This window comes from Seriola lalandi, unplaced genomic scaffold, assembly GCF_002814215.2.
Source record: "Seriola lalandi dorsalis isolate HSWRI2012SDOR001 ecotype SW California unplaced genomic scaffold, Sedor1 jcf7180002054569, whole genome shotgun sequence".
NCBI lineage: Eukaryota > Metazoa > Chordata > Actinopteri > Carangiformes > Carangidae > Seriola > Seriola lalandi.
The window spans coordinates 1,343,122-1,365,361 of record NW_019525122.1 but is presented as its reverse complement, the minus strand read 5'-3'; the positions used below and the strand labels follow the sequence as shown (position 1 = coordinate 1,365,361).

The 22,240-nt window shown below is 41.6% G+C and overlaps 1 protein-coding gene across 2 annotated transcripts in view; it reads left to right on the top strand.

Annotated features, from left to right (window-relative positions):
- The first annotated feature begins 2,578 nt into the window (after positions 1–2,578).
- Positions 2,579–22,240, top strand: part of pcdh11 (protocadherin 11) — a 122,181-nt gene continuing 102,519 nt past the window's right edge. For both annotated transcript variants that reach the window (XM_023416719.2, XM_023416721.2), the window contains exons 1-3: positions 2,579–3,325; positions 9,010–9,590; positions 15,973–18,480. In XM_023416719.2, the coding sequence (XP_023272487.1) occupies positions 9,051–9,590; positions 15,973–18,480 (3,048 nt within the window). In that variant the 5' untranslated portion in view covers positions 2,579–3,325; positions 9,010–9,050. The remainder of the gene's footprint in view (positions 3,326–9,009; positions 9,591–15,972; positions 18,481–22,240) is intronic.

The window sequence follows — 22,240 nt, the reverse complement described above, 5'->3', positions numbered from 1 at the left end:
TCCAACTCTTCAGAAATGTCTGCTGTATTTCTACAAAATATGCACTGGACTTATTTGCACTGCTCTCTTTAGGAGTGACGTGCAGTGGGGAACTTTGTCCCTCTTTTTTTCTTTTTTTCTTTTTTACTGCTGTAAAGATCTAATATGAACGATTTAGGTTCAAATGTAAAAGATTAAAAAAAAAAGTTCCATGGCAACATTTAACTGAGTGATGAACAAAGGTGATGGTGCAGCAGCTACTGCACTGTGGTCTCTTTGGACAAGTTATGCTCTTAAGCTGAAAGGATAATATAGAAACCACAGAATGGTATTGAATTGAGTATGGCCTGCGAAGAATCTTTCTCAAAACCTCTGAGTGTTAATACATGGCGACCTTGCAATTTAGCTCTGCAACCCCTTCCTTCACCCATCCCCTTGCCCAGCTGTGCCTGACTGATAAGGTATATTAGTGAGTGTGCTCTTCCTACCAATTATTTCTTTTACATGTGTGAATAACAAGTCATGGATTCAGTGGGAGGCCAACAGCAAGGATGATTAAAGGCAATGTTGAGGAAAAGGTCTATTTGATCATATCTTTAAAAGAAAAAAAAACAAAAGTAAGCTGAGCTTACTGTATATGCAACTGATTCCCTTAGTGGGGCACAGTTTTGTTTTAACAATGTGGGAAACAGTTGTATTTGACAGTTCAGACACAAGACCCAGTCAAAAGTTATATAAAAAAAGTTAGCATTTCATGTTAATGCTCATTATCTTACATAATTTTGAGGTCCTGTAAGGGGAAACATAGATAATTGTACATTCCCTGATTTTGATATAGCATGAGATACAGTTGAGATGTGATAGCACATCCACATCCTTCAGTTTCCCAACTAACTTGTTAATGTTTTGAAACACGACCCCGAACTGCTGACTTTCAGAAAAGTAACAATGAGCTGGGGGAAATTTTGCGTTGGTGTTGTTCACTAGAACGAAAATCTACGAAAGAAAAAAAATCAGAGTGGACTTTTAAGCTCATCTTATGCTTTGGTTAAGCTGCTGCAACATTATAACTTTTTTTTTATTATTTCTGCAATGAATAATCAATCAAGGGCAAAATATTAATCCCCACCAGTGTTAGGTTTTACACACATAAATAGCTATATTTCTATTGATGCATCCTTTAAAATTTGACACAGTGCAGGTATTAGATTCTTCCAGTTTGTTAGAAATGCCAAAAGTTTCCTCTGACAGTTAATTTTGAAAATATCAAAATAGCCATGTGCATCATGCACGAGGAATCGCCTGCCTCCTGAAAAATAATATTGCTTTTTGGCTGTCAGTTAAGTCCTTAAAGAAACCTCAGAGAATAACAGTGAAATCAAGAAAACAAATGCTTTAGTACACTAGTTGACTTCAAGATTTACCGAAAATTTCCAAGAAGAAGTTCCCTTTAGACTGAAGAATCATTGGGCTTAAACAGAGACAATCATCTGACCAAATCCCTGCCTCTTTATCTTCAGGGATGAGTAGTGTGACATTAAATAGTGTGGATTGAATTGGTGAACAGGTGAAGGATGTTGTTTATTAAACCTTGCCAGGGGCTAAACTTGTTAGAATGCAGTTGCAGCCATTTGTTGTATGAGGTGATGGCGGAGGGACAGGAGTAATTAACTGGAACATGGCCGGGGTGACGATTTGACCTTTGTGTGACTATAACCCTTTATGACCCCCATAAAAGCAACTGTTACAATCTACTTTAGGGTATTTGAGGGCAGGAAAGTGACAAATTGATGATTTGTGATCAGTGATTTTTGAGCCAATCAATATGTTGCTGTGACGCCTGTTTGACATTGTGCCTAACAGCTGTAAACATATTGGCTGTTTCACTTGAATGCTTTTTATAGTCGCAGATACAAACCGTTAAACAACTTTCATCTGTTAATCTGATTCACACTTCATTGTCATCTCAATGAGGCATTTGAGTTACCTTGTCAATCTTCATACAATGACATGTTCTCTCAATTTTCTTGGTTAATTTATTGTTGGCATTCTATCATTTCTTGCAATTAAGTGCTCAATGTGCTCATGATAAGCTGAACTGTGATTGGCTCGTACAGCGCAGAAATTATTTGACACCATTTTATACGTGGCAACTATGGAAACTGTGAACAAAGCCATTATCAGGCTAATTTCTCTTCTCATCCCTGAGAGGAGCTCTGCCATGGCCTGTTGACACTCTCGGGAATGTCTGAAAGGAATTTGAGCCTCATCATTATTCAGAGGTGCCGATGATAGGCTACAGTACACCTCGGTTGGAAATGAAGAGCAGAAACACAAGGCTCGGTATAAAAGTGAACAGTGCCCCCCTCTTGCTTTCAGGCGGGTTTACTGGAGCAGTGTGGCTACTGCAAAACAGCAGAGGCATCTGTGGTCCACACATACCCCGCCATCCACCTACATCTTGGCGCGAGCATCTCTCCAACGCAGTGCGGCTTTAAGAGGACCGGGGCTCTTAAATCTGTGCTTGGCTCCTCCTTCCGCCATGATGTCAGTCGGAGGGAGAGCGAGAGGGAGAGAGGTGGGCAGTATTGAGGAACTGAGTTCATACAATACTACTGAGACATCTACAGCTTAGCAGACAGATACGGTGAACCGCCTATCCCGGCTCCTGTAAGTGATGCTGCACTGAGGCACACTTTGATCCAAATCCACTGGGGGGGCGATGCGCTTTCTGCATCCCTCCATTAAGAGTTTTTTTGGGGGAGCGTACACAACCTCGAATCAGTCTAAACAAGTTTTTTTTGTTTTTTTTTAAATAAATTAGCTGTATGCTTTCAGTTTTTCATCAGAAGTCCTTTTTTTTTTGCGCTCTTGGATTGAAGTTTTACGCGCGGGTCAAGAAGCGTTTAACGCACACGTGTAAGTTTGGTGCCACCGATTTTCAGGAGGCAAAATAAAGTAGGAATTTTAAGGCAAACGTAGGCTAGGGATACAAAGTTTATGAAAAACAAGCTTGGATCAATGCGTATCTCCGCCCGTGGGATTGCGAACCCAAGACATCCGAAGAGGAATTACAGCGTCTCCTTCTCAAAGTTGATCGCTGTACATGATTTTTCTGTCTCTTGCACATGAGGACCACAATTTTTTAGCGCATGGATAAGTTTTTGTAGTGGATAACATTTTTTTTCTCCTCTGCTTGCACTGCATTTTGCTGCTTCTGATGAGGATCCTTTCTCCCCCTTTCCCCTACTTCAGTTTCATTCATGGCACTTCTTTTTTGTAAATCAGTGATGTCCCTACGCGACGGTACTCGCGGTTGATTTTTCATCCTATCCAAGCGGAAAAGGTAAGCTCTGCTCTTAATCACGACTTAACTATTGAGATCAAAATGTGTTTTTACTTTAGAGCCCTCTGAGCATTCGTATTCACATGACTGGTCTGTCTCCTGAGCGCAGTCAGAGACGCTGGAGAGCGCCCAGCAGCCTAATTTATGTGGTTCGTATAAAATCAACTTGATGTCCCAGTGCCGGCGAGGACCTGCGCTATATTTACAATCATTGAAAGCAACATAAGCTGGGCGAAAATTTAGTGGTGGTCCGCCAAGGCACTTGGATGAATCTGTGTGTTGCGATAGTGGGTCATTTTTGATGTTCCCTGGGTTTTCCTAGAGCTGTTCCAAAGATATAACAGGCGTCCCCGTGCACCTGACGTAAATAGAAATTATCCACGGACACGGTGAATCGTGGAGAATCTAAGCCGAGTTGTCGCATTACGAATGTGTACCGCGCGGTTGGTCACGACTTCGGGCATTCATTAGTCTTGCTCAACACTGATCGCTAGATAGATAGGCCTACTTTCCAAGAGCATCCAACTGCGGGGACTTTTCAGTGCAGCTTGGCCGCTAATCTCGGTGCTTGGGTGCGCGGCAACAGCGCGCTCCTGGTCAAGCGGTACAGCTGTCACTGACCACAACCTCAGGGGCTATCAGCCTGTTCAATCTCAGACTCCGGGAAAAAAAAAACAAAAAAAACAAAAAAAAAAAACAAAGAGGTATCCATTAGTTTCCGATCAGGAATATCACTTCAAATACTCAGATGTTAAAACCCATTTGGCCCGAAGATTCTAACCGCCACAGTTAGTTGTATGGGCTCCTAATATGTTATACCTGCTCAATATGCAAGAGATTATCATTGGGCCCGTTTTATAAAGACTCCCACGAGGCCTATTCAACTCTGTATTTGCTGGAGAATTAAATCAAATGGGTAATATGAACCTTCCCCAAGGTGAGCAACACATTTTGTCTGTAGGCTGATACATTTATATGAAAAGAAAGAGTGAGTGAGTAAATGGGAGCACGCTGAATAGCATATTTGTTAGATTTGAAAATAGCAATAAAATCATTTGCTCATGCACATCCACATTTCAAATTCACCAGCAGGTACAGAGCAGTTGATCACAGTCTGTGATATCCTCACATACTGTAGGTGTTATAATAATATATCCCGTTATTTTTTTCTGCCTGTGATAAACTGAAGTAAATACTGTCTGCAGAGAAATGAGTCTGGGAATCAAAAGTTGTATGCTGAAGAGTTCACGGTGCAGCTAACCTGTAGAATCAGAGGTGCCTTCCAGGTGTCAGAGATGTTTGTCTCTTTGCTTTGCTTTCACTTTTCGTCTCACTGTGTTTGTTCCACTTGAAGACGTTCAAGTTGCTTTTTTAAAAATTTCTGCCTCCAAAGTCACACACAGTTTATATTAAACGAGTTAAGAGCTTGTCCATCATAGCTGAATTCTCCTTTTCATTTCCCATAATACGATGTTATATTGAATATGGTGGTGTCTACAGCACAGTTTTCACTTACTGTGACATATATAAAAATGCTCTCAAATCAGTTTTTCTCAAGTATTATTCAAATATAAAATTCTAGTTCAGCAGTTATTCTTAATATTTATGGTTTCAGACTACAGTTTTAACTTTTCTGACTTTGTTTTAATTAATTGCACAGATTCTCTGACAGTTCATCTACTCCTTTATAATTCGATTTTGTTACATTTTCATTAAAAGTGAAGATTTTTAAAGTCATCGTTAACATACCAGATGACAAAAAGCTACACCAATTTGATCACTTATATTTAGCATTAGGATTACATTTGCATGTATGGACTGCCCTCTTGAGGTCCATGATTACAACGTTCTAAATTAATTTGTCATTTTGCTAATACAGCAGGATAAAAAAGTATTACCCAGCGACCATTTTACTGTACAACTTTTTTATAATCCAAGTTTATCAAAGAATGACAATAGCCGCTGGGTTATTCAGCCAAACAGCACTGACAGACTTTATGCAAACATTATGTCAGAAGATTGATATATCATTTAATTCTTTTTTCACTTGTAGAAGATAGTGTTACGTTCATGTCCCAGTGACATTTGAACTTCAATGCAATTGAAGTTCATGCATTTTCTGGCAGTATATTAAATCTATTATTAACATTGTCAATGCAGCCATTTATGTCGAGCATCATTCTCTCGCTCTTTCTCACTCTCCAGCTCGACTTAGGTAATAAAGTCATTGTTGAATTTTCCCATGGGAAAACAACTTTTATTCCACCACCGTGTAAGGAAAATTGTTCCGGCTGTGTGGACTGAAAAAGAACTGACTGATCTTGACAGAAACCTGGTCTGTCAGCCTGTCAGCGATCCTTAGAGCTGTTAAAAGAGAGAAAGCCCAAGACAATCAAAAGTATTACATCTGCCGATGCCCTCTTTTGAAAATCTCTTTCGATCCACAGGCAGTCTTGATAGATACAACAGTGGTGAAAACCTGGCTTTGACAGTTAAAGGACTCCAAATGTCCTGGGTCCCAGCCGGAGAGTAACTACACTGAAAGTTTCCAGTTGAGGGTATCTTCAGGGGTGAAGGTAGAGGGGTGGGGGGTAGGCGGGGATGATGATTGCTGTATGTCTCCCCCCCTCTCACTGCTACCCTTAAGCGGATGCAAACACCAGGAAGGCCTGTCCATCACGCTGTCGTGTAAAGTGATCCAGGGCCAGCCTGCTCCTCTTCACTCTGTGTCTCCCAAGAGGGAGGCTTGAGTTTGCCTACTGGATTCAACCTGCTGTCTGGGGCTCAAAATAGCATTTCAGGAGACTAGTGAAATGTAAGCAAAGGAGACACTCTGACTGACACCTAGGATTTCTTTCTCCCTCCCTCTTACTTTTTTTCCCCCTCCAGCACAATTCCTTCTCTCACCTAGCTTATCCCTCATGGACAGGTTTATAAAGAGTTTTGACAAGTGAAAAGCCGCGCAAATGTTGGGAAAATCACAGTTGAGAGAAAAGAACACACATCAGGTTAACAAGTTCGGCCATAACATGTAGAAGGTCATCATGCTTCTCTTCCCTTTAAAAACAACTTACGTCAGAATTTTAGCATTTTAGCTTCATGCAAGAGAAATAGCTCCATATATCTATTTAATCTCTCTATCTGCATGTATGTATATCTCTTATATTTGTAAAATGTTGTTCCACAACATCGCATTAGAATTTCTAAGGTGTCCTTCTAGTTACTACATTTGTACTCCTGCATGTACTTTGAGTCAAAAACACACTCCACCCCTTCATCCTGCGAAACATTATTGTCACTTACAAGGGAGAGAAAATGTAGATCATGCTTTGATCTTTTCTGTTTTTTACTTCAGCGAATCACATCCCATTTAAGGATGTAATTTAAACTTCATTATGCACCGTGTGAGCTCAGCCTTGGACTGCCTGGCGATCATCACAGTAAAGCAATTGCCGCTCACTCTCAGAAAGATGCACACTTCAAAGTAAAGTGTGTCACAGTTACTAATGGGATATATCTCATCAATATTTTGGCATGATAGTGCAGCACTGCCTGTGCTATATGTTTAGAATGAATAACCCTCACAGTGATCAATGTCAGCTATGTTTTTTTTTTCTTTTTTTTTTTTTTCTGTCCAACTGTCTTTAATGAGTCTCGTGTGACTGCTTTATGAAATGTGTGGGAAAAAAAAAAAAATCTGTCTGTACCGGCTGCACGGATGCCTTGCAATTGTTGCTGATTCAAAACCAGCTTAATTAAATTCTTATTTTTAATCAATTCCCCTTTGTCAGTAGGCCGAGAGCTTCTGTGGCTATGAATGTTGTTGCCTTGCCAGTTTAGGGGACCCCTGTAGTGCAGTTTAGGTAGTCATACCTTTTCTACAGGATATTGTTTGACTCATGCAAATGGATGGAAATTTCATAAACTTGGAAAATATTACGGTTCCCAAAGAGCTATTTGCAGTCCCTTGTTACTGCAGGTATGTATGTATTTTCAGGACCAGCTGTGCGCTGTTTGTGTGATGCCTGTCACACACTTTTGCCATACTTGGTAGGAAATGGACGTTTGATATGGAGGCGGCTGCCTTATGAATACGAACCAATATCTTGAGGAAAATCATATGAGGTTAATAAACACTCAGGGGGGTTGGAGAACCTAAACACACAGTGGGATATGAGCAATGAAATTATATTAGTCGTTAAATATATTGCACCGGTATACACATGGGGGAGCCAGTATTATTATGAGAAGTAAACATAGCTGTGCTTCGGTGGCTTTACCCTGACACATAACGTCGCACTCAAATCAATCTAAAGAGCAGTAATGTGATTCTATTGTTTAACTGCAAAAAAAATCAACTGAACACAGATACACTTTCATCATTTCCCTGCTTTACCAACACAGCGATGTTAAAAGCACCGTGATTGTGGTGGGAATGATGGAATTGAATTTGAATGAAGACGTAAATCAAAATGTGAGCTAGCAAACCGCATGAAGTAACTCTCTTAATAACTGACTAACTAACCTACCAATCAGCCGGTGGAGAGCAGTCAATATTTCATGCTAGCATATACTGACAATGAGTATGACTCCTTCATCATCTTCCAATGACCTACTTGGGTTTTGGCAATTGGGGTTCTTGCCCTTTGGCAAGCTTTTGCACATATAATACAGTTAAAGATTTTGTAGAACAACAGCATCAAATGAATTGGCACCCAACGCAACTTATTAATGAATAATGTTCAGTGATGGTAAACCCATCTGCACTACATTTTCAGTTACCATAGGCATCGTTCAGCACAAACAACGGAACTGGGTGCTGTTTAAATTTGATGTTGGAGAAAACACATTCGTCAGGATGTAATGAAGTTATGATTGAATTCCACTCATTTGAGTGATGACGGCTTTCACAATAAATAATTTCGCATTGTTGTCTCCTTCCACCGCGGCTTCTCTAAACAGTACTCTTATCATACTGCGTATGTTTACACACATGGGCGTTCATGAAATATTTGAGAGCTCAATTGTTTACATTCAGAGCAAATGAGGCTCTCCATTAATAGTTGCTGTCAAGCGGCACGACTGCAAGTGTGTGTCTGACTGTGTGTGCTCAAGCACCAATGCTCAGGGCTCAGTTAAGCTGCCTCCAAATCAGTTGAAGTCTGGATGCGAGGTGCAGTTGATGAAGACACCACCGCACCATATTGACTCACACTGACTCAGATATGAAAACAGTTTTTCTCTACCTCCCAGTCTTACCCCCCCCTCCATGCACCGTAGTTTGTGAACAAGTCTTGAAAGCAAACTATTTAGTCTTAACAGTGAACCCAACTGCTTTCATACCTCTCAATAAAAATATGAAATGGTTCATTACAGCGATGAAATGGAGTGATGGAATACGCGAACTACTAACCTTTACGTGTCTGCTTGCTCAGTGGATGTCATCAAAGGTTAATTGTGTAAAACTGACGTTAATTTGCTCTCAAAGACATGGGAATGATGTGGGCTCATAACTAGTTAGGATGAATAGGTCAAGTTGAAAACTCTCCGTGAGGGAAAGTAGTACTAATTACAGCAGAACTTGAATGCCATGTAATTCTGTGCACTGACATTGTGTGTTCTGTCTTTCTCTCTTCTTCTTTTTTTTTCTCTTCTCTCTCTGTCTCTCCTCTCTCTTGTGACAGAATTGCTGCTGTAAAAGTGAGGCTCCCATCCACCCTTGAGTATGGACTTAGCAAGTCAGGCTCATGTGCTGGTGGTCTTGCTCACCGGTGTGGTCTTGCTATGCTGGGCCCAGGAGAGGGACTATACGGTGAAGGAGGAGCAGCCAGAGAACGTCCGCATCGGCAACCTGCGGAAGGACCTGGACCTCAACCTAGACCCCAACATCAGGCTTTCCTCGCCGCTGCAGTTCAAGCCTGTGTATAAGACAGGTGACGTGCCTTTGGTGAGAGTGGAGGCCAACACGGGGGAGATCTTTACCACCAATCACAGAATTGACCGGGAGAAGCTGTGCTCAGGGGTCTTCGCTGAGAAACGTTGCTACTATGAGATCGAGGTGGCCGTGCTGCCTGACGAGATCTTCCGACTGGTCAAGATCCGCTTCCTGATCGAGGACGTGAATGACAACGCCCCTCTCTTCCAGTCCACTGTAATAAACATCTCCATCCCGGAGAACACGGCAATCAACACCCGATACCCGGTGCCCTCAGCATTTGACCCTGATGTAGGGATCAATGGGATCCAACATTATGAACTGGTCAAGGTGAGGATCACTCCTGTTTCATCTCTATCATGTATCAAATGAAATGCTTAGGTACTTTTCTTATTTTTTAATAGTAGCCTCACTTGTCTTGATTTTAATACAATTAATTTTATTCAGGCCATTTCCCAAGTGCCTCTCTACAGTGCCTTTAATAAGGTAGCAAGTTCATTGGAAAAACTACTGTTTTCAGTGCTCTCATACAAGAAAACTGCAACTACTTGGAGGAACATTCACAATCACCACTGTAAAAGTGTGTGGTTGGAACCACAGTGTTGGAGCTCTTGTTCAAAGTGGAGTGGTTTGTCATTAGCAGCGACTTTTCAATAGATAAGCCCTATAAAAATACATAAAAACGCATTTTTCTAAATCACTCTGACAAAACACTTTTGTCAGCCCATCTCTGAATGTCCATTTAGTTCCTTAATGAATGTTGATGTGGTTTATCTAACATCAGGCCTGCTGCTGTCTCTGACTACATGCCAATAATAACTCCCATATATCCCTGTTTTTGTCAGCTGTCATTAAATAATAAATAACTAGAAACATCCAAATATCTGAAGCTGAATTTCTAAGTAGAGATTCCTAAAGACTCACTCCACTGAAACTGAAGTTGATAAGAGGCTATTACTCTACGTCTGCAATCCCATGTCTAAACTAAAAGCCATCTTGTACAAATTAATTGAGTTGAATAGTGAATGAGTGAAAGATTTTGATCGTGAAAGATATGCGCCTGAAGCCTTTTGTGATACTGGAACAAGCCTCGTCTTTTTTCTTATGGACTTAATAGAATAAATAGCTTTAAAGAATAAATAGGCTTTGTGGGAATCCACGTACAGAACAATACAAAACAAACCAAAGGCTGTTGTAGCTATCTGCCAATCAATTACAATTGTATCAAACATAACTAAACCAATGGATGTCTGCAACGCAAGCAGAATTTTAGTCAGTGCACATATTATTGATGAAGCTCCAGCACATTGCTATGCCTGCAGCATCCCACCTGTCTACATCAGGTCTGAATAGTTAACGGTTTTTAATCACTGAGGCCTTACGTTATTTTCATTTGCCAGTTTTTCCCCCCCATGTGTTTTTCATGTAATTTGGTCTAGATTCTGCATTAAAGCCTCGTCTGTGAACCTGCTCTCGTGCTATAGTGCTGTAGTACACCCATATAGGAAATTAATTTTGACTCTGCTTTGAAAATATGACCTACTTTTTTTTTCATAAAGTGGAATATGTCATGAAGCCTACAGTGTTTTATACCAGCCATTAATATTTTCATATGCTTTATTTCATTATGAAGAACGCCGTAAAGAAGGGCAAGTTTTCACCATGTGCAGTAATATCGGAGAACACGCAGTAGAAAGTGCAGACACAGCGTATACTGCATGTCCAATTTCCAGCAACAGGTTACATGTGCTGAACATAGTAGATTAAAGCAAGTGAGAAGAAATGCACTGTATTATGCTAATAGGTGCCTCATGCAGAACAGGGAGAAGCTTTTCTTCATCATCTAATTGATTCACTATTAAACTGCAGTGCAATATTCTCTGTTGCCTAATGGAGTCGGCCCTAAATCCAGATATGTAGGATAATATCATACAGTCTTCGTTTATAGTCTACACAACACTCTACGCTTTGTGGATAGACGAATATTGGAGATGACATGAGCCCTTACAAATGAACTGTAATTAAAGAGGGAGATGCAAGCACTCTGGAGGAAATCCTAAACAAAATAAAGAAAGAAAGGTTACTGGAATTGAGAGCACGGTGCAAGACAGAAATGACAAGTCCATCTTGGCTTCTCGGATGACGTTAACATTGAGTTGGAATGAACAGAATCGTTGCTGTCCGTGTCTGCCTTGAATACCAATTTGCATTTTTAAAGAGTCTCCCCACTGCCAAGGCCTCTCCAGCGCAATGTCCTGAATTGTTCATGCCTGGAAAATCACCAGCCAAATGTTCTGCTCATTATGGTGATCATCTGCAATCATTTTCTTTGCCCTTTTCACAATATAAAGCTTTCTAAAATCCTTGCCTAGGCTGTGGTTGTATTATCTTTTGCAGGAAATTCCTCTTAGAGCATCCTTGGCAATGCATCCCTGATTCACTTCTTCTCATTATATTCTCATTGTACTCGAGATTAATTTCCTTGTGTTCCAGGTTCCATACGAGTAAAACAGCGAGAAGCATTAAAAGAGCCAGCAACATTTTCAACCTTTGGTATCTTTTATTTCCGAGGTGCAGTAGAAAGCCAAGGGGTTTAGTGGGGAGGGAATGTGCAAGCATTTCCTAGAATAGCTCTTGGCTGCTAAGCCACCCTTAGACTATCTTTGTATGGTCCTGTGAGATTTGTCTCAGAAGCTCCCTCAGAATGATAGTTTGCCCAGTTTTCTTGTGTTGTACGGGGCACGGTGCTGAAATTGCTACCATTGTGTAGCACAGTGAGCCACACTCAATGGTCTGCCACTCCACATGTAGCCATGCCTGAGTTGTCAACATACAGAACAAATAAAAGAAACATGGTAGCCTTTTCTTTTTTTCTTACAACTTTGTCCTTTTCTAACACTTAGGGGGACAACAGGTAATTTCATCCTACACAGTGCTCCTGCACCACACATAATGGCTGGCAATTACAGTTTGAGTGAAATTCTGCCATCAGTGTTGTGCAGTGGCGTGTTACGTCACCTGAACTGCAGAGAAGGCGTCCTAAGAAATGGTCAAGGTCAGAGAAAGCAATCACATGCATGGGTGGAGGATGATCTCCTGTGAAAGCAGATCTGATCATGTTACATATTCACAGGATAACACTCAGAGGCTAACACGGAAACATGCGTAGGACTAAAGGAGAGTCCATTGATGGTTTCGCTTTGGATCTTCATTGTTCACAAATACTGGCAACCTTTCTTATTCCAGTGATGTATGAGTTTGCAGCCTCACACACTACATTAATCCAAAATGCATCTGTGTGAGCATCTTCAGACACATTTGAAGTGGGCGTCTTGTCCAAGTCATTTCGTGTAGATCAATGTTCTGCTGCTGGCTGGGCTATTCCTCACTGATAAACTACATGATGAAGTGGATGTCTGCATTTTGGTTGGGCAATCTGGAGGACTGTTGAACTTAACCTTTTACCACCTTCCGAGGTTTTTCCTCTGGTATTTTGCAATCAACTTGGTTGCTACGTGTCTATCTGAAATATACCTAAAATTCTTGAGTGGATGGAGTGGTCTTTTTGCTGGTACTTCAAGTCTGAGCTTGAATAATTTTGCTCCCTAAACTGATTCTAACTTTGCATTTTGAGGATGCAAAATTTATTCAAGATCCATTCCCAAGTAGCAAGAGAAATTTGATTAATGCATTGCATGCTGCCTATAGGCAGTGAATAGGATTTCTGGGTAGAGAGCTCCCTGTCAAGCATTTCCAGTTTTCATTAGCATCCGATTTTGACACATTATCCTCTTCTAGTGGTTGACAAAAAAAAAAAAAAAACGACAAACAATTCCCAGCTTCTTTTGTCTTAATTATATGCATGAGATCATGGCCAGGGGCAAAGGGGAATGAGGGATGGAGAGAAAAAATGTGGGAGGAATGAGAGAGAGAGAGAGACAGAGAGAGTGAGTTTCTATCAGCATTATAAAGAGGTGCTATAGCTTGTGATGAATAGCCCTCCCCAGTTAGCCCTATCCATGGGCATCACTGTAACTATAGTCCTCCTGACATATTCACAGCCCAATCTCAGTCTCCTCTGAGTTTTAATAAGGTCATCAACTTGACTGAAAGATGCATCCACTGATAATCTGAGGCACTGTCTGCCGGACGGGGTTCACAGTCATCCATCCCTCATCATCAGCCACCTCTGCTTCTGTCAGTGTCCCTCAGTCATTTTCATTTAAATTAGCAAGCTCTGATTAGATTTTGTACCGTACTCTTTCCACATATATAGTACCCTGTTCCCTCTCTGATGACTGAGGGTACCTGTGACCCTGTAATGTGGGAATGAATGGTGAGTCATCATAGTTCAAGAAGACGTTTACCTGTACAGTATATGTGTGATGGAGGAGTGAGGCATGGTATTATTTGCACATTTAGCTGTTTAGAGAACTTTGTCCTTCTCACTCAGCCTTAGGTTCTCCAGTGAGTGATTCATGCTAGTATTTGGCCTTTTCTTAGCCTGCCCTAGATCTTATCACAATCCACCAGACTCATTTTGCATTCAGGAGGATGCACAGCCTGAGAGATAGCTCTCTTCAACTTATTGAAATGCGCTGAGCGTTGTCTTGTCAGTTGTAAAATTGTGTGAAACCAAGACAAAAGCATAGAGGAAATGCTAGCTCATAAATCATCGTGCAGCATTCCCTTTGACACATCCCTAACTCAACATCCAACTATTAACATCAGGCTTTGCCAAATATCAGTGTGCAGATATTCAGCTACTGTGCGGAATCTGTGAACTATTCAAACAACTGAGGATTGTGGAGCTCTGTGCGGATGGAGTAGTGCTTAGCAAAAGATCCCCCAGAATAATGTCTTGGACCTTTCAGTCATGACAGAAATAGTTCAGCAATGTGCATAAAGATTCAGCACAGTTCATCCATAAGGCATTTTTCCTCTACATTTCCACACATACTTTTACATGCCATGTCTGCTTACCCCTATATGACTTCTGCTTGCCAGAAGGATCACAAAATAAGGTCTGAAAGATCATTGCTGCAGTGTTGGCTGTTTTAAGTAGTTCTGTCAATCACTTGACATGTTGACAACATTCCCTCGGCAAGCAATTTTTCAGAGTACACAATAATTTACATGCTGCAGCTGCACGTTTTCTTGATTCGACTACAACACTGCGTTGGCACAAGAACGGGTCTAGATTCTGAAACCTACTGAGGACTCTTGTGCTCACAATTTGGTTGAAATGTTCCTCCCTTGAAGGGGGAGAATGTATATATCTTAATCTCATTTGATAGCTGTGCCTAGACAGAGTAATCTTTTCCAACATTATGTGCAGCATGAAGCTTATCTCTTTAAGTAGGATGCTTTTTCTTGTTTTACCATGAAACTGCTTCTGACTGAAAGAGCTTCAAAGGGCTTCTTTGTTTCATAATGTGCATGCAGCTCATTCATGGGCTTGATCTTCTTTTTTTCCTCCCCCTACTCTCTCCTTCTCTCCTTTTCTGCCACTTGTCTCCCTCTTTCTCTCTCTCTCTCTCTCTCTCCCTCTCTATCTGTCTCTCCCTCTTCCTTAATTTCCTTCCTCTCTCTTATAATTTGAAAACGTGTGCGGATCCATACCATACTGCATCTGACACTGTAAATATTAGTGCTAGTTTTTTGGGGGTGGAAGGCAATTACTCGTAACAGCCAGTGCCAGTTCCTCTGGTTTCTCGTGGGGATTACTTATGCATTTGTTTTCATTTTCCTCCGGCTTTACTTTTGCCTAGACTTAGCCCTTCTTGAGCAAAAAACACTCTAATAGGCAGGATTTTTCACTCTCCTCCTCTTAATCTGTGGTGATCTGGTCTTGTAGTGTATATAAATGGGAGCTTATTGGTGTGTCTCCTTTTCCAGCTGTCTCTCTCTCCTGTAATGTCGTCGACACATTACGAGGCTGCTGGCTCTATTCTAACTTGTCACAAGATAGGACGGTGGAGTGAAATCTTATTTTAGTGAAGGCAGAAGAAAACTGATGAGGAGCCAAATGAATCCCCTCAAGCTGTAGTTGTACATGCAATATACAATATGAACAATATACACTTATTAGTCACATTTATAAAAAGGATCACTTAACTGGAATTTGCAGTCTTTTTAGGGCGTGTATTGTGCAGTGTATGTAAGAAGTGACTGAAACTTTGAAACAAGCTGATGATTAGCATGTTTGAAAGTGCTTTTGATTTACGGGTACCCAACTGAGATGAGCTGAGCAGAGCCAAGAACCAGCTGCCTTGTTTAAGAATGTACCGGGCTGTTTAATTTGCTCTTGACATTCATCACTGCCTAAAAGCCTGATCCCAAGAAAGACTACAAATGAACCTGAGTAGCCTGAGGAAATATCTCGACAGGCTGTTTGGCTTTCTAAGACAACTGAAAAATCTACACTCTAAGAACAAAAACATGACCAAGACCACATAATCTAGTGCCATATCACTGCACCTTTCTTTGTTATTACCTAGGTGAAAATGTGATATTCCTACTTATGAAATTAATATGTCTGTCAAGTCTGTTTATAAAGAGAGGGCTTTTCTATTTGCCCAATTTATGAAACTCTCTCTCCTGAGACTCTGGGTATATGAGGAAAAACAACTCTTTCATAGTTTATGTAATAATCATAAGTTTTTGGAGAAAAAGGATTCAAACTAACTGGAAATATGTTTTCTCTTTGCAGAGTGTCAGCGAGTTTGGCTTAGACATCATTGAGACTCCCGAAGGTGACAAGTGGCCACAGCTTATCGTTCAGCAGAACCTGGATCGCGAGCAGAAGGACACCTTCGTCATGAAGATAAAGGTGGAAGATGGTGGCAACCCTCCCAAGTCCAGCACTGCCATTCTGCAAGTCACCATCTCTGATGTCAATGACAATCGTCCCATCTTCAAGGACAGTGAGCTGGAGGTCACCGTGCCAGAGAACGCCCCCATGGGGACATCGGTTGCTCAGCTTCACGCCACGGACGCCGACCTGGGATCCAACGCACAGATCCACTTTGCCTTCAGCAACCAGATCTCTGCCTCGACCAAACGTCACTTTGCCATTGACAGCTCTACAGGAATGATCACTGTGAAGCAGCCACTGGACAGGGAAGTAACTCCTGTTCATAAACTCATCGTCCTGGCCAGCGACGGCAGCTCCACCCCTTCCAGAGCAACAGTGATTGTTAATGTAACAGACGTTAATGACAATGTTCCCTCCATAGACACTCGCTACATTATCAACCTGGTTAATGGGACTGTTCTGCTGTCTGAGAATGCGCCCCTCAACACCAAAATAGCCCTAATTACTGTTACTGACAAGGATGCAGATCTTTATGGCAAAGTAGCTTGCTACACTGACCATGATGTTCCTTTCCGGTTGAAGCCTGTCTTTGATGATCAGTTCTTACTAGAGACAGCCGCCCCCCTAGATTATGAGACGACTCGAGAATATGCAATTAAGATAGTGGCCTCGGATAGGGGGACGCCTCCTTTGAACACTTCAGCTATGGTTTTAATTAAAATCAAGGATGAGAACGACAATGCACCCATCTTCCCCCAGCCGGAAATCCAACTTTCCATACCGGAGAACAATGACCCCTCTACACAGTTAATAAAAATCAGTGCCACTGACGCAGACAGCGGACATAATGCTGAGATTATTTATACTCTTGGCCCTGATGCACCTGATGGGTTTAACATAGACAGACGGTCAGGAATCCTCTCTGTTGGCAAACGACTGGACAGAGAGAAGCAGGAGAGGTACTCATTCACTGTCATAGCGAGGGACAACGGCTCCACATCCCTACAGAGCAATGTCACCGTCAGGCTAATCGTCCAGGACCTTAATGACAACAGCCCAGCTTTCACACACCCTGAGTACAACTTCTATGTGCCTGAGAACCTGCCTCTCTACGGAACTGTGGGCTTAATCACAGTGACGGACGCAGATGCGGGAGATAATGCTGTTATAACGCTGTCCATTTTGAACGGGAAAGATAATTTCATCATCGACCCTCAAACTGGGGTGATCAAACCCAATATCACCTTTGATAGGGAGCAGCAAAGCTCCTACACATTTATGGTCAAGGCAGTTGACGGAGGGCAACCCCCAAGCTCCTCCTATGCGAAGGTCACTATCAATGTAGTCGACGTAAATGACAATCGCCCCGTGTTCGTCATCCCCTCCTCCAATTACTCATATGACCTAGTGCGAACCACCACCACCCCTGGCGCTGTGGTCACCAGAGTGTTTGCCATTGACAATGACACAGGTATGAATGCTGAGCTGCAGTACAGTATAATCAGCAGCATCATCATCACATCTAGGGTCTCCCCTCGAGGTCTCTTTTCCATCGACAAAACAACGGGTAACATAACCCTGCAGGAGAAGATAGTGGCAGCTGATCAGGGGCTGCATAGGCTTGTAGTCAAGGTCAAAGATCTAGGCCAACCTGAGTCATTACATGCTATAGCACTGATTCACTTGTTTGTCAATGACACTGTGTCAAATGCTACTTTTATCCAAGAGCAGCTGCGAAAAAGCATGGAGACACCCCTGGACCGTAACATAGGGGACAGTGAGGTAACACCTCAAGCCAACGGATATGTGATTGTTGTCATAGCTATCATAGCAGGGACCATGACTGTCATATTGGTGATATTTGTGACCGCCTTGGTGCGCTGCCGGCAGACACCCAGACACAAAGTGGTGCAAAAGGGCAAGCAGAGTGGCGAGTGGGTGTCACCCAACCAAGAGAACCGTCAGATCAAGAAAAAGAAGAAGAGGAAGAAGCGATCCCCCAAGAGCCTCCTCCTGAACTTTGTGACCATAGATGAATCTAAGCCTGACGACCCCACCCATGAGCATGTTAATGGCACACTGGATCTCCCTGTGGAGCTAGAGGAGCAAACCATGGGGAAGTACAACTGGGCCACCACGCCCACCACCTTCAAACCCGATAGCCCAGACTTAGCCAAGCATTACAAGTCCGCGTCCCCTCAACCTACATTTCAAATCAAACCAGAGACCCCAGTGGCCCCAAAGAAACACCATGTGATCCAGGAGCTCCCCTTGGACAACACGTTCGTGGTGGGCTGTGACTCACTCTCCAAGTGCTCATCGACTAGCTCCGACCCATACAGTGTCTCAGAGTGCAGCTGTCAGGGGGGATTCAAGACTGCAGGGCAAATCACCACCCGACAGGTAATTCATGACTTCCTTTTTAAACCCACCCACACTAGTCCCCACTCACACTCCCTTTGCTGTCCCATGGTAGGTGATGTGAAAGGGGGAGGGTGGCAGCATGGAGCCAGGGGATTTTCCCACACAGAACATGACCATGTCTACATGAATGTCATTTGCACTTAAGACTTGAAAAGGAAATGAAAAAATGACAGAGAGGAAACATAATTTGTCGCAATTAATGCAGCAAAACCTTTCACTGTACTGATTGTTATTAATTCATGTATTCATCCTCCTTCATAAGCAACCATAATTACATAATCATTTACAAAATTACATGTGCAGGTTAATTTCATATTCAAAAGCTTGAGTAGTGGCAGCAGTGAAATTATGATGGCTAGCTATTTTAAACTTCAGCGTGAGTGGTTGGTGGCAATGTAGCCTGATTTAGAAGAGCCTGGGATAGGCGGCGATGATTGAACTCTCTACTGATGCGTTTGAGGTCAAGGGCGAATGAAGCTGTGTGCTAATATATTTGATCGACACATTCAAACAAGCCATGAAAATAAGTAAATATGGCAGTCAGAGTGACAAGGGCTACTTACTTGATCAGGTATTCATTTTGGCAAAAAGTGTACAGGTAATAGCACAAAACAAAAAAAAAGTGCTTTTGACATGTAAAAACAGCTTGATAAATAATCCCACTTTTTGTGGCTTCTGTCCTGAAAATATTAAGTGCTGCCTCAACTGTGCCAGTGAGGCTTTGTGGGAGAGAAGCTCATTTGAATGCCAAGGTACAGCAAAGGGCTTATGATTCCCTAAGAGATATGTGCCAAATGCGAAGTGCCCCAATAAATAAGAGCTGGCGAGGGAAATAAATGTAAATCAGAGGTAAGGAGAGGTGGCCTTGCTCAGTGCTGACAGCCAGAGCAGAGCGCCGTGGGGAAGACTGAGTACTGCTTTGGGCGGGGGAGGGGGTCACAGGGATCAAGGTGATGCAGAGTCTTGAGACCAATATACTTAAACACCAAGGGAGCAGTAGTCCATAAAAAAGCCTGCCAGGCCGACGTTGCATTTAGCCCATAAATGCTCCACTTTAATGACCCCAATTATTGTAATAAACGACATACGTAGATACACATCCTTTACATTCTTCAAATTAGCTCACATACGAGAGGATGCAATGACATCACAACAAGAGATTGCATCTGTGATCTGTTGTAGTTTGTGTTAGAGAGGACAGAAGAACGCAATCATTGTATCACTAGTGCATGACAGAGTACATACATGTTGATATTTAATCTGCTATCACCAGCACAGTGGAATGAATCAAGGCTGATTAATTTACTCATAGCGAGATGTGTGTTGCCATAGTTTTCACCCAGTGTCAAACATCCTGTTGATTTTGCTGGCTTTTGCAACAAATTCCTTTTAATTTATTTTTTTATTTTTTTATTTATTTTTATTTTGTTTCTTTTACGATTTTTGGGGGCTTTTGGTTGTTGCTTGGTTTCAGTGGCTTTCATTTGTGTTACTGTTTTGATCATAATTATCACAACTGCCATTCATCCAATTCTGGGTCAGTTTCATGATATTGCATCAATAATTGATTTTGTTTGATGAGGTGCTTGCTTTTGTTTGCGTCTAGCCTCATATTGCAGACAGTTTTCAGATCTTTGGCTCATTTCTGGCTTTTTTTGCTCCCAATACGCTTCTGTGTGACATCGAGCAAGCGTTAAAATTCCCCGTGGCATAGTTTTGGTAAATGACTGTTGATCCCATGAAGTATTGTGCTTCGGATAATTTATGAAGACACCCACACAGGGTTGATAGTCATTCCCTTCATCCACCTTTTATTTGAAACCCTGGTTAAAAGCTATGCTCTGCCATAGTACATTATACATAAGCCTACTACATGCCCTTGGTACCAAAGATTTAATTCATAATGTGTTTATACGACACTCTGACGAGTTGTCAGAGTGATTTTCCCCTCTTACTGGTGGCGTCTGCTCTGAAATATGCAGAAATATTCAGTCTGTGTTCTACAATTCTGAATTATTATCTGTCATGAATTTCATGTATCAAGGATTTAAATTGATTTTCACTTATGCTGCTGATCAGAGTGGAGTATTTTTGTGCGAATAATTTAAAATCAATGAATACATGATTAGCAAACATCCTCCCAAATCATATGTTTCGCTATATCAGAGGCTATGTGTGTATCTGATTATTTTCTAGGTACAGTTGGTCTTTGCTCTGAGAGAGGTCAGGATTAACACGGTCATACACACTCTCAGCATTTGAATATTATCAAGAAAGAAAATTGCCGTCATTGGTTCTACTCACCAACCATATCTTCAGTGATGTTAAGCTGATAATACACCAAAATTTTCTGTCCCCTTGAGCAATTGACAAGTGATGCCTCCCACTTTAGACATTAGATTTCCCACAAGTTTTAAGTGTGCTTATTTAAAGCCTGTGTCGTGGAAAAAAAAAAGTAGCATGAAGCTCTGCCTGATGAGAGTTGGTGGCTGCAAAGGTTAATTAAATGCACTAAAGGGTTAATCACTCATAATACAGTATGATTAAAATCACTGTAATTAGGTTTCGAATGAGGCTGATAAGAAAGGAGAAAAAAGGCAGCCATCCTTAAAGATTATCAGTGATGCCACGTACTATCCATTGGGTGAGTCACGTTCTCAGGATCTGACGTGGTGATGACAATAGTTGACCAGCAGTCCTGTTTGTTGAGATTCGTTTATAATCTCCTCTCTGCTTGATTTCATCTTTATGCTTCTTTAAAGAAAGTCTATTTTCAAAGTCTAAGGAAAAACACTTATAAACAGCACTTCTTAAAAAAAAAAAAAAAAAAAAAGTGTTGTTGCTTTTATCAGAGGAGGTGACAAGAGAATATTTGAGCACTCTAGAATTTGTAGCGATCATTTTCAAGTGTTCCTGTTAAAACAAAAGCTACATTCGGTCTGTCACTGCCAGCTATTCGGTCTCTCTTGAGCCTGGACCTAATACCAGAAGTCCAAAAGCAAAGATCATAGGCAGGTTGTCGTGTTTTCCTTTTTGATTCATCAAAGTGACAGACAGTGCTTTAGTGCCTTTACAGTGATCTCTCGCTGCCCCGCACCCTCCCACACGAGTAAGGCAGCTGAAAATAAAACAAAGACAAAAAACCTACCCATGGAATAACAAGAAGAGATGATTATGGTTGAAGGTCACCAAAATGTTTTCAGGGGACTTTACAGATGTAGCCGATAAAGAGTAAAGCTTGTAAAAATACTTCAGAGACTACAGATTTGTGCCACCATATGGCTTCATTATACAGCGAGAGCTGTACTTGCAAATGCAAACCTCCTCCCTCTCCTCCCTTCTATCCTCAGTTTTTACGCATCTCATCATTTTCTTTTAACCCCTACCCCCATGATATTAGAGGTCAGTGTGCCTCCAGTGATGAGGAGCTCTTGTGAGAGTATATGCTTTAGCGGAGGCAGATCAAACGAGGATCACCCTGCTTGAGTGATCTCAGACATCACCATGAATATGCAAGGAGTAAAAAGGCTAATACATTCTTTTGTTTGGCCCATAATTCTGGGGCCACGGAGCACAAAGGGTCACTGCTTAACAAAACTAACCTCCTATGACTTAGTATTGGAGAAACTGCTGTTAGTGGCTTTGTAGTATCACGTATGCATGCATTATAGTTCAATTAAATAACCTTTAGACCATAAGTGTTGTTTTTCCTTATTTAAAAGGCAATTTAAGGTATTAT